At 40.9% G+C, this 12,447-nt stretch overlaps 1 protein-coding gene across 1 annotated transcript in view; it reads left to right on the top strand.

The window, feature by feature from the left end:
* The window catches only part of LOC145396097 (uncharacterized), a 41,594-nt gene extending 29,406 nt beyond the window's left edge, over positions 1-12,188 (top strand). The window contains exons 14-17 of the mRNA XM_080269563.1: positions 1,863-2,039; positions 3,676-3,807; positions 4,303-4,470; positions 7,521-12,188. Of these exons, the coding sequence (XP_080125689.1) occupies positions 1,863-2,039; positions 3,676-3,807; positions 4,303-4,470; positions 7,521-7,722 (679 nt within the window). The 3' untranslated portion in view covers positions 7,723-12,188. The remainder of the gene's footprint in view (positions 1-1,862; positions 2,040-3,675; positions 3,808-4,302; positions 4,471-7,520) is intronic.
* The last annotated feature ends 259 nt before the right edge of the window (positions 12,189-12,447 follow it).

The following is a 12,447-nucleotide window of genomic DNA, read 5'->3' as shown; positions in this document are numbered from 1 at the left end:
CAGAGGAATTGCCAGTTACTTCTTGCCCAAAAAATTCACTTGGTAGAGGTGGAAACACAGAGCAAAGACAGACAACTCTCCCATAGCAATTCTGTGTGTGTAGGTCCTAAGTCGGTTTGCGGTGTGTGTGTGTGTGTGTGTATATATATATATATATATAATACAAAGTTATATATACAAATATAATATATATATATATATATATATATATATATTATATATATATATATATATATACTGTCCACTCACTCAGTGTAGTGCTGCTTTGGGTGTCAGCCCTTTCCTCTCTTCCTTCCTTTTCTGTCTTTCCTTCATTCTTCCCTCTTCCTTCTGCCTATGGGTGACTTAACGCAGAGTAACAAGCCAAATGGTTTCCTGTACACCAGGAAACCATAGGCATTTTTTGTAGCACCTCAGAAAGTCAAAGGGGATTGAGATTCCGCTGTTGGAAAGTCAAACTCCTCACCGAGGAGTTTGCCTCTGCAGTGGTGCATACCCAAACTACCAATCAGTGTGTTGTGTAGCGGAGTGTAGCCAGTTAGGGAGTTTAGCATGGTGTTTAATTCGCAATATCAAAAGATAACCATTCATTTTTTATAATATAATGGATAACAAATAATCATGTTAATGACTATATGACATTAAGGAATTCTAACAATGTATTTTATTACGAAAATAAATCTATTTAAATGTTCCGTCTTGCACCTTCTCGCACCTCCAGCCCCAAAATGGCCGACGCATCCGATGAATTGACTGTGGTTTTGGCTTCGTTCCAACGAAAGTACAAAATTACAAAATTCTTACGTAACGTCTCAGCCAGTCATAAGTATTTTCATGTTATGTGTTTTTTGAGGGATATAGATGCATTTCCAAACCGTGAAAGGTGCTTGGATCCCTAAATTTTCGAGTTATCATATGTCTTACCGCAGGAACTGCATCCATTGAAACAAGTTTACAAATCCACTGCGAGGTTGGGCTTACAGTACTTGAAAAGAGTAGGAGAGTAAATGGTTCCTACTGACATTAATTTCTGCTTCGGAATGGAACGAAAATTGTAAGTAATGCTCCTACATTTATCTTAGGAGCATAAAATATCATTATGAAAAAGTTGTCATCTCATTTCTTTGCAGACTGGCTATGTACGACTGTTCTTCCGAGGCTCACAGTGCTCGTTTGTCTGGCTGTGCTATTGCTTAGCGTTCTGTAAACTCCAACAGCGGAAACCCAAACCCTTTTGACTTTCCGAGGTGCTACAAAAAATGCCTCATTTACTATACTGGGTGGTAACCATATAACCAAATTATGGCACCTGGTGGTTTAGTGGGTAATTAAGGTGTTCCAATCAGATTGAGCCTGTATAGGTTTATATCCAAATGGTGGTTGGAGTTTATTGCTCATGTTATGCCACCCAGGGATGATTAAGGTTGGTCAGTCTCATCTTAAATGTCAGGACCAACTTGCCTAGCCTCGGGCTCCTATGCTACTCATGGGGCAACGTAGGATTGGATGACGGATGGATGGATGTGTTGACTCTAGGCTTGTAAAAAGATGGAATGTACTGTAGTTACAACCATGTCACACAGCATGACACCCTGTGACCCCTTGATGCCCAATGCCAGGACAGCATCCTACCGTGTAGTACATGCATGATTCTATTCCTGTGAAGATCCAGGTCTGACTGATAAAAGCTTGAGCAGCACCACATGAAGTGTTACAGTTCTACAGACAGTTTCACAGACATGCCAAGTCTCCAGCTGCAGGCCACATGTTCCTGAATTGTTCCTCTTATCATGATTAGTTGAGAATAAGGAGCAGGGTGTTGTTGTTAGTCATTATGATGATTTTACTTTTTCTGATTGTAGGGGCCTGAATGAGCCAATGTCACGGCGTTACAATGATGATCGTAACTACGAACGTGAACCATCACGCTTCGATCACAACCATGGTACACACGTCAGCGGAGGTGGAGGTGGTGGAGGCAGTGGCAGAGATGATATTCGAGGTGCACCATCCAGTGGAGTTAGTGGAGGATCTAGCAGGTAAAGACAGTATTGATTTATTAGTTATCTGTTTCACGAGCAACATCTGGTTGTCTGTCTTGGCTATTTATCAGTCTGCTGGTACCTTAGTATATCTAGGCACCCCATCCAGAAGAGTTTAGCAGTCTGACAGTTGAAAAAAAAAGAGTTCTGATTTAATAATGTTATCAGTTAGGCCAGCTTTATATTTTTCTTTATTTTTGTTAGTGCACTGTATATTATACAGTGCACTCACTAGTTTCGCGAAATTTATTTTCACGAATAGCAGTTTTGTGATGCTGTGTTCCTCAGCAAGGAGTCTTGCGATTTTACAGAGAGTTTCGCGAGCCCCAGCGGCAAGTGATCGCTCACATATGCATCTCCTCAGTCACTTGTTCATGACTTTGGTGAGCTTGATGAGCTCCCGCTGGATTTTTAGGGCGTTGATGTTTAGGCATCTGGAAGTGGTGGTCTGGAGGACTCAGCAGTGGTGGTGTGGAGTAGTGAGGGGGGTGGTAACTAACCACTGCTCCCAGCCTCAGAACTCATCCTCAAGCCTGATCAAGCAGTTCAGCCTATGTGTCAGTGTTAGTAAAGTCTTTAGTGTTACGGTTCAGCAATATATGTCTGATTAACTGTACGTAATTTATAGTAGCGTTATTGTGTTGGTGGTAAGTGGGGGCCCTCACCATCCACTTGATGTAATGCTGCTTTGGGTGTCTGCCATTTCCGGTCATCCTTCCATCCTTCCTCTTCTGTCTTTCTTTCCTTCATCCTTTCCTTTTCCTTCTGCTTTCAGGTGACTTTACACTCTTTTTTTGTCTTCCTTTCCTTCATTCATTCCTCTTCCTTCTTCCTATGGGTGAGTCTACACTTAGTGACAAGCCAAATGGTTTCCTGTACACCAGGAAACCATTTACTGTAGGGTGGTAACCATACTGTATAACCAAATTAAGGCGCCTGGTGGTTTAGTGGGTAATCAAGGTGCTCCAATTGGATTGAGCCTTTGTAGGTTTATATCCGAGGGGTGGTTGGGTTTATTGCTTACATAATGCCACTAAGGGATGAGTGAGGCTGGTCACTCTCAACTTAAATGTCAGGACCATCTTGTTTAGTCCTAGGCTCCAACATTCCTCATGGGGCAACATTGGATTGGATGATGATGATGATGATGGTATTGTCATCAATGGGTAGCTAAGGGGGAGGACGTGGCTGACCATTGGACCCAGTTACCACTTATTACCTGTAAAGTATACGCACGAGTTTCGCGATGCAATTGTGGTACCATTAGGCGCGAAACTAGTGAGTGCATTGTATGTGTAGATAGATACATAGATAAAGATACAGTATAGATAGGTAGATTTCTCTATCTGTCTGTCTGTCTGTGTATCAGTATCTGACCCATGTTTCATGGAAAATCAGTGGTAATTCATAGAAATCATGCTTTGTTTCCCACCCTTGGATGGGGTAAGGGAGGATCCAGAGACCCTGGTAAAAACCTGACTGAAGGATAAACTGAGAGTTTCACAGTTGGATGTGTCACAATTGGGCAGACTTTGATTAGTTTGTTAGTTGCGTGGAAGGCAGATGTGAAACTGAAAATGATGATGATAGATGAACTTGATTGGTTACTGAATCTGATCTTAATTTCTTTTAGATATGACGATCGACGAGAGGTCAGAGAGCGTGATGACAGACGAGGCATGGATCGCTCGACACCCAGAGATGACCGTGACCATCGCAGTAGCTTGATGTCCTCTCAGACCTCCAGAGATCGCTCCAGAGACAGGTGAGCAACAGTAGTATTTCTGTAAACAATCCTGCCAACAATTTTGCAATATTTTTCTTCCCCTAAAGTGCACACATGCACATTTTTGCACATGTTTGGTGTGCATGCTGTATATTTCACTGTTTGTTAATTGTATTCGGTGTAAAATTGTGTGTGCACACAGTGCAAGGATAGGTACAAGGTCTTTGAGTGAGTTAGTACATGTTAGTGAAATCTGGCATTATAACGTGATCAAAAATTGCCATCTCTTCTTGAATGTCTAGTTGTAATGTTAGGCAAATTCTAGTATTAGCTCTGATGCATCAGGTATAGTAACAGCTTTCATCATGTTGTTGAACAGCTACAGATGATTGATGATGTATAGGTTCTGATGTATTTGTGAGATTCAGTACATTAGGAAAGTTTTGGCATTATAACACAGCAGGTATATGATTATGATCTAACATGGCAGGTACAGTAGTGTTAGGTAAATATTGGCCTCATGTAACACAGCAGGTATAGTAGTGGCGGCGGTGACTCGTGGCGTACTGGGGGTGGTGTTAGTGAGAGCAAGGGCAACTTTGGGAGCAGTTCATCCATGATCAGCAGCAGCATCGGCGGCTCGGGCATGACCAGCCGTGGGGGTGACTCGCAGAGCTGGCGCACCTCCAGCAGTGGTGATAGGTTAGTGACAAGGACAGGCAAGGGTATAGTGGAGATAAGTTTGTGAAGGAGTTTGTCAAATATTTATAGCAAGGATAATGATGTGGAAAATTAGGTCAAGGGTCATGCTCATCATTGACATCGTTACTGAGGCATGTATTATGGAGGTTGTATTATTCTGACCTTGGAGGATTTTCTAGCACCTCTTCCTTACAGATTTGTATTGCACAGTACACCTTGCACTCCTTTGTCGTGTATCTGTTTGGCCCCTACACAGTAATTCATGCCACAAAAATTACCTCCCAAAGTTGTGTAGTGATGTGAATCGCGTCATTAAAAAACTGTTTCAAATTGGAAATAGAATATGATTAAGGCACAAGACATACCTCCATGAGGTTATATTTTGACACAAATCTCACCTAACAGGATAAGGCATCTGGTAATAGATAGATAGAATATGCAATAGACTATACATCACTAAAGAAGGGTACCAGTAGATTTGTTACCATTCACCTTCACTTTCACCGCCATGTTGCAGTATCACCCTCACCTTCACCTCCGTGTTCCATTATCACCCTAACTTTCACCTCCATGTTGCATCATCACCCTCAGTTTTTCCATGTTGTTGCATTTTCACCCTCACCTTTGCTTCCATGTTGCATTTTCACTCACTTTCACCTCCATGTTGCATTAACACCATTACTTGCAATGCTTTATTTTCAACCCTTTTTATCCAGTGATAGAGTTTGCATTTAATTGGGACATCTTTGCAGATTTGTTTTCACTTAACAAAGATCTGTAACCCCATTTCAGCTTAGTTGATGGCCGAATGTAGTCTCATTGGAAGATAAATTTGACAAGTAACCAAGAAGACTTATTCTTGTGTCATACTTGATTCATGGATTGCGCAATTACCTTTTTTTATCCCACTCCATAGTGCGCAAAAAATAAATTTTTTTTTTTTTTTTTTTTTTTTTTTTTTTTTTTTGAAGATAAACATCCAGAGCATCATCCGGTGAAAAGAAAAAAATCTGTCTCTCTCTCTCCGTCTTTGTGTAGGGCCATGCATAAGTTAGCTCGGGATTAGTGCTTTTTATAACTTGAAGATAAACATCCAGGGCATCATCTGGTGAAAAGAAAAAATCTCTCTCTCTCTCTCTCTCTCTCTCTCCGTCTTTGTGTAGCGCCATGTGTAAGTTTGCATAGGGGTCTTTGTGTACAGTGATGCATGGCCAGCACAGCCTGAGCCGTAGCTCGCAATATGACGCTACCCAGCCTGAGCTGTGGCTCGCAATCCACATGTTAAGGCTCGTCAAATTTTACACAGCCATGGCAATATTGAAGCAGTGAAAGTGGTCCAGTTCCATCAAATGGAAACAAAGCAACAGTGTCAGATGATCATAACATAGGAAGGACATCTAATAGTGTAGGGGTTATTGAAAGCTATATGTAACCCTTCTAGTTTAGAAATTATCTCCATCCAGAAATTGTCTAGAGAAAGCAAGAAATTAACCCTCCTCAGGTGGACCTACAGTTTTGCATACAACCTTGGTACACCTGGGTCTGTTAGACCCAGCTTTAAAAAAAAAGCTGTAGTGTCACACATGTTTTATATACCAGTAATGAATTCCTGAATATCCTACAGTGTATTAGCTCTTATCAGTTACAAAACTATGTGAATAGATTTTAATTCATTTCACTCCACATTAAAAAAAAAAAAAAAAAAACTATGAGCCTAGCACTTGTGTCACAACTTCAGGGATGGAGGACTTTCATAATGGGCATAGCGGATCCCACACAACATAGAATCAACTTTCAAACTCATAGTGAAAAATTCTCACCTCTCCTCAGGTACACCTGGGTCTCACAGAGCTGACATGCAATTCTGAGTGATATATTGCAAAAACAGAGAGAGACACAAAGGTAACCCCCCTACACCCTGCATGGGCACAAAAAGTTAGGAAGCTTTTGAGGACAGGGATCCCAGGCATCTATAAGTTACTGAACTTTACCATCGAAAAAATATCCCAGGTCTGTCAGACCCAGTTGTACCTGAAGAGGGTTAAAATCAATGTCATTGGTTGTAAGGCAAGAACTGGCTCCCCAAAAGGGGAGCGACTGCTGTATTTGGTTTTTTACATGGTTTTCGCACAGTTTGTTACTGGTCATTTAGCTTTCAAGTAACCCAAAACTGGTATTTCATTACTAGGACATCTTGCAGCTATGTCATTTTGCAACTTTATAAGTTGTTTTTCTTAGATCTCAAAATGATTACCTTACTTTACAGTACCTTACCTTAGATAAAAGTTTGATGTAGCTAGATAGCATAGCAGTGAGGTGGCCTGCAGATAAAAAAACAGTAATGAGTTACCCAGAAGCAAAGCATGTGGGAGTCAAATGTCCAGTACCATAGTGAACTGTCCAGCCGCCATTTATCACGTGTGATGGCAGCATTGTAGGTCTGGTTATGGGTGATTAATTCAGGTCTAGTGTGTGACCCTTTTATATTGATGTGTGTGCTGGTTCCTTGAAAGCAGTGATAAGAAACAGGGAAGTGAGCATGTAAGTGAAGAAGTTGCTACATGACGGTATTGTGATACCAACTCTAATGTATGTACGTGAAGCTGGGTCATTGTTGGAAGGGCACAAGCCAAGTGAGAGCAGTGGAAATGAGTTATATAAGAGGAGCCTGTGGAGTCACAGGGAGAGACAGGCTGACAAATGAGGATACAAAGGAGCATTGTGGTGTGGATTTGGATGTGATAGGAAGCGTTATGAGGAACACACTGAGGTGGTTTGGCCATGTGGAGAGGATGGAGGGTGAGAGACTGACGAGGAGAGTGTATGTGTGTGAGATGGAGGGGGGGGGGAGAGGGGGAGGCTGAGAATGAGATGGAGGGATGGGGTGGAGAGGTATATGAGAGCGGGGTGTGTGAGTTGGGAGCAGGGCAGTGAAATGGTGGGGGACAGGGCGACATGGAGGCGATTTGTTTGTGGCCACCCCGAATAAGGGATTAAGGCGTCTGGCAATAGATAGATAGATAGTCTCCATTTTCCCTTTTACTCCTCAGGTGGGGTAGCAGCAGTGTTGGTCCAAGCATGGGTGGTCGCGGCGGGAGTGGCAGCAGTGGCAGCCTGGGCAACCTTGGTATGGTGGAGTTCCTTAGGGGCAATGTCAGCCATGCACCACAGTCCTCCATGAGCTCCCTATCCATGCCCATGATGTCACAGAATGACAGATTCCAGACATCAAGCTTTAGGAAGTACCAATAGTGTGAGGTCAGGCACTCAAAAAGTATCCCAGTGTGATGTCAGACTTTCAGAGATACATTAGTGTGAGGTGAGACTTAGAAATACCCACAGATGGACATAATTCATACATCAAACTTGTATAAATGCCCACTGCATACCAGTGATGTCATGTTTGCTTGTATGTTAATTTTATGTCAGTCTTGCAGAAATAATGATAGTTCCTGTACAATCCAGTCTCCCTCTCCATGCCCAAGCTGTCACAGAACAACAGTTTCCAAACATCTAGCTTTGAGAAATATCAGTTGTGCTATGTCTGGCACTTTGTCCATAATTTTGTTGTCGCCTGGTCTGCATTGTAAACCCCTTCATTACCGAAAACTGTTTAATATTTTGTTCTTGAAACTGTTAGGAAGAAAAGTGTTTGACATTTATACTGACATTTGTAACTGTGAGTCATGACTTGGATGTACATACATCTGAATGTTACCTGTTTATAAGTGATGATTGTTTACCTATTGTTGATTTGTTTTTATGTGATGGTACTGGGCCACCCATGGTTTGCATATTAGGCTGTGGGTGCATGAAATTCATTGTCATAATTATGAGGTAAAAATATGTCTTTGGTTACTGTACTAGACAAATTACTCCTCCTGTCTGACTGTACTTGGTGATCAGCTGAGCAGGGGTTAGGGAACTTTACAGTAGGAAGCATGGCATCACTATAGCACTGGCTTCGATGACTCATTTATTTGAATACAAATCAGTTGCTGCTAAAGTTGTCTATGAGAGAGTTCATGGTGACAGTAGTAACACTCAGCCAAATAAGCTCATAATAACGGCTGAGAGGTAAGAGGTGTGAAAATTGAGGGTTAAGTTTTGAGAGGTAAACCAAAAACGACCTAGAACATGGTCATAGAAAGTGTGCCCAGAGATAAGGAACTGAATATAGACTCTGAAGGAGATCAAGCAGTGTAGAGAGCTGCCATTAGGTGACCAAGGCCATTGCACACAGTCATGTTGGATCCTTGATAAACAAAGCAAACATTAAGTGGAAAGTAAGGATGATGAGGGAAATCTGGTGTGGCATCATTTAAAAGTTAAGACACAGGTGACATGCGTGTTCTTTCTTGATATGTGTAAAATTAATTGAGCATTGAGATAGTTTACCGATATTCGTCAGTAATTCCTCACATGTTGTATATAATATGCAGTTTTTCATTAACTGTAAGCTGATTCCATTTTTTAAGTGCTAAAAAATAGAATCATAGTTTAGTTTTGCCACGTTCCCATAGCGTCAGTAAGTGCGGGATATTGAGAGAGTGAGAGGGCTGGGAAAGAAGTCTAGATGATAATGATGATGATAGTTGCCCCATGATAGTGTCAGTAAGCACAGAATATTGAATGACAGAGAGAGAGGTGGAAAAAGAAGTCATGATGGTGATGATGAGAGAAAGCAGGCAGGTTCAGGGATTCTGTTAATAAATTTTATAGTATGTTTATTGTGTTAATATTGTTTGTTGATAGTTTTCTTTAATCTACAGCCATTAGCCACTTTACACATGGACTACAGTTAATTTGCTTTCACCTGATGGAACTGAGCCACTCCCACAACTTAAATACTGTGTTGTGGGTACATGAAATTCGATGAGCCTCATAGTGTAAGAATGTCTGTCTCCTTAGTTACTAACTCTCTAGTTTGACTGTACTAGGCCATCAGTTAGGATAAAAGGGTTTAAGATCTTAGTCATTGTAAACACAGCTGTAAATTTTTACTCCAATTACTTTTCTATGATAGGGGAGCAAATATGGAAAATGCAGCATCATAGTGTAGAGAACTGAGAGGGAAATTTACTGGCATGTTTGGGCTTTTGTCTAGTCATAGGTGAATCTTGCACATATCAGAGTGAGAAAACTGACTGGAATCCATTCTTTATGAAACACCAAATTTTTTTTTGTTATTTATGCTAATCTTTTTTCATTTATGCTTATACAGGTGATTTGATTCATCTTAGTTGTAAATTTTCTTTACACTGTACAGTAGATGCCCGATTTAACGAACACTGATTTAGCAAAGTCCGTAATAATGGAATGATTTTTTGCATCATTTGAGAAAAAAAAATCTGTTAAAACGAGTATAATTCTGTTAAGGAAATTCCATATACAATAATGCATTTGTTGGGGTATTAATTATGGCTCCAGACTACTGTGTGTAGCATTAAGAGTTAGCATAGTTTGCTAGGTTAGGGTTCCCTTCAAGGATTAAGTGGAAAATTCCTTGAAATACAGTATGCTTGCACAGTGTGCAAATTGCATAGTACACAAGTGACCAAGAATCATAACTATAAAACTTTGAATTTGTGAGTTTAGCCCACAATACGCGAGGCAGAGGCAAGGGGTGGCCCAAAACTGCTCTTTTCCCTGACTACTCAACCCCCTTCCCTGTACAACGTGCCCATCGTGACTTACAGGCTTGTGGGGAAGGTGCACAGGAGGAGTCTACAGTAAGATCTCACCAGTAACGACTTTGACAATAACGTTTTTGGCAATAACGTTAAGTTAGAATAGATACCCAGTTTCTATAAGAACGTTTGGATTCACTTGAATAATGGTTATTTCATGAATGCCAAATTGTTATACAGTACTACAAATACAACCATAACAAAATGAGGAATGAAACAGACAAACAAGAAGAGATGAAGGAACTTGCCAGAAACGTGAGCAGTAGCGAGGTGGAGATGGAAGATCCTTCCCTCACCACCTCCCTGACTTGCCCGCCACCATCCCCTTCTCCACTACAGCCTTGTATTACTCACCAGCCACCTCCCTCTCCACCTCCAAAGCCCCATCTGACTCACCTGCTTCACCTGGCATACTTGCAACCCCCTCCATAATGACTATTGCTGCATTCTGGGAGAAATATAACATTCAACAGGCTGTAAATTTCTTCGTCAAAGCATGGAATAATACAACATTGGCAACCGTTAAACACGTGTGGTTTGGCGGGGGCATTTGAAGTGTGTTGCTGTGCCTTGGAAGCCCTGCTATTTAAGTCCATCAGGCCTGTCATCTACTGTTTTTAAGGTGACTGACCATATTTTTGTTATTTTAGCTGTGTATGTAGTATATGTCTTCAAAATTTTCCCTTTATTATATCTCTAAGGTTAAAAAATTACCAGGGTTTGATGGGTCTCATGTCCACATGCTATTTTTCCCATAAAATTATTCGAAATCACAGTGCCCGAGGTCATGGACCACCCATCCACTTGCACTCTGTGCAAGCATACGGTACCAGAAAATTTTCCCTTTGATTGAGCCTTCGTTAAGGAACTCTGTTTCGCGGAAAATTTGAGGAAACAGAATGAGCGTTGGCTGAATAAGTTTGTTAAATTGAGCATCTACTGTATATGGAGGTGTTAGGTATAATCTTAAGCCTTTCACTACTGTACTGTCTCTGCTTTCACCAGACAGAATTGGACCACTCTGACAATGTTAGTACTGTACTAAGTCACGGTCGCATAAAATTCAATTAGACTCAATTATGAGGATGGACCAAGTCTCTGGTTGCTTATTAAGTCCACCCTCCAGTCTTTAACTATATTTGCCTATCAATTGAGCTGAAAGAGGTTATGAATATTGGTCAGGTTAGAATAAATGTGTAATAGAAATCCACATGTTCATTTAATTCATACAGTCCATAGGTTAGTTTTTCACCTGACAATTTGTATTTTTTAGTCTTGCCATCTTGAAGGCAATTTTATTAAACTTGGGAGAGGCTTTGAACTTAGAAAGATGTATTTTTGACCTTTTACTGTAAATGGTCTTCCGGAGCTGAAGAGAGGTGTTTGGAGACTCCAAGAATGATCCATGTATCAGTTTATAGCCAGACATATTACCTAATCCCAGAACAGAAAAGGTGGCCACAAATGAATTGCATTCGTGTCACCCTGTCCTCCACCATCAGACTGCCCTCTCTCCAGCCCTCACCTCCCATTTTCATATACATCTCCACTCCATCCTTCAATCCCTTCCTTGGTTTCCCTAATCGCTGGTGACATTTGTAGTCTCTCTCATTTCCCAAACCATCTTAATATGCTGTATTTCTCATTCTTTCCAGTACACCTTATACAGAAGCTCAACAAATCCTTCTGATTAAAATTAACTGCTAGCCCCAAAAAATTATTAAAAAATAAAGAAAATGAACAAAAAAAGTAAATAAATGAATAAAACGAAAATAAGTGGCATCTGAGAGTTTAAGATGCTGAGGACATTTTGAAATTTTGGACATTTTTGAATTGTACCATTGTAGCCTAACCTTGGGCCTTACACCTCAGAGTGGGTTGGGAGCAAATATGCTTGTACATTTCTTAAGGCATTTTTTGTATTAAGAGAGTGAACGTTGCTTGTCACTTTGTCCCATTCATGGTACATTCACCTTTATTTTTTCATTGAACATTCCCTCTTGTTTATAATATGTACCTGAATAAAAACAAGAAGTAGATGCTTGTGTTTTACTGAATGCATGACCATTTTACAGTATGTGCTTCCTTTGTGCATTGGTGCGAGAGAGGGATGCCTTCATGTAGTTCCACTGATAGTTGAGTGGTGAAGCTGCCTGGTTATATGAAGGTCCTCTCAGCTCCCTCCCTGTTCCCCACCAGGAGGATGGTAGGCTGTAGAAAGACAAAAGACATCTCTAATCTGCTGTTCACTGGATTCACATTCCAATGAACTCTATTATCACAGTAA

This window comes from Coenobita brevimanus, chromosome 34 (assembly GCF_032717465.1).
Source record: "Coenobita brevimanus isolate Jiangsu-jjx chromosome 34, ASM3271746v2, whole genome shotgun sequence".
NCBI lineage: Eukaryota > Metazoa > Arthropoda > Malacostraca > Decapoda > Coenobitidae > Coenobita > Coenobita brevimanus.
Note: the sequence above shows the minus strand (reverse complement) of the source record. Positions and strands in the feature narration are given on the sequence as shown.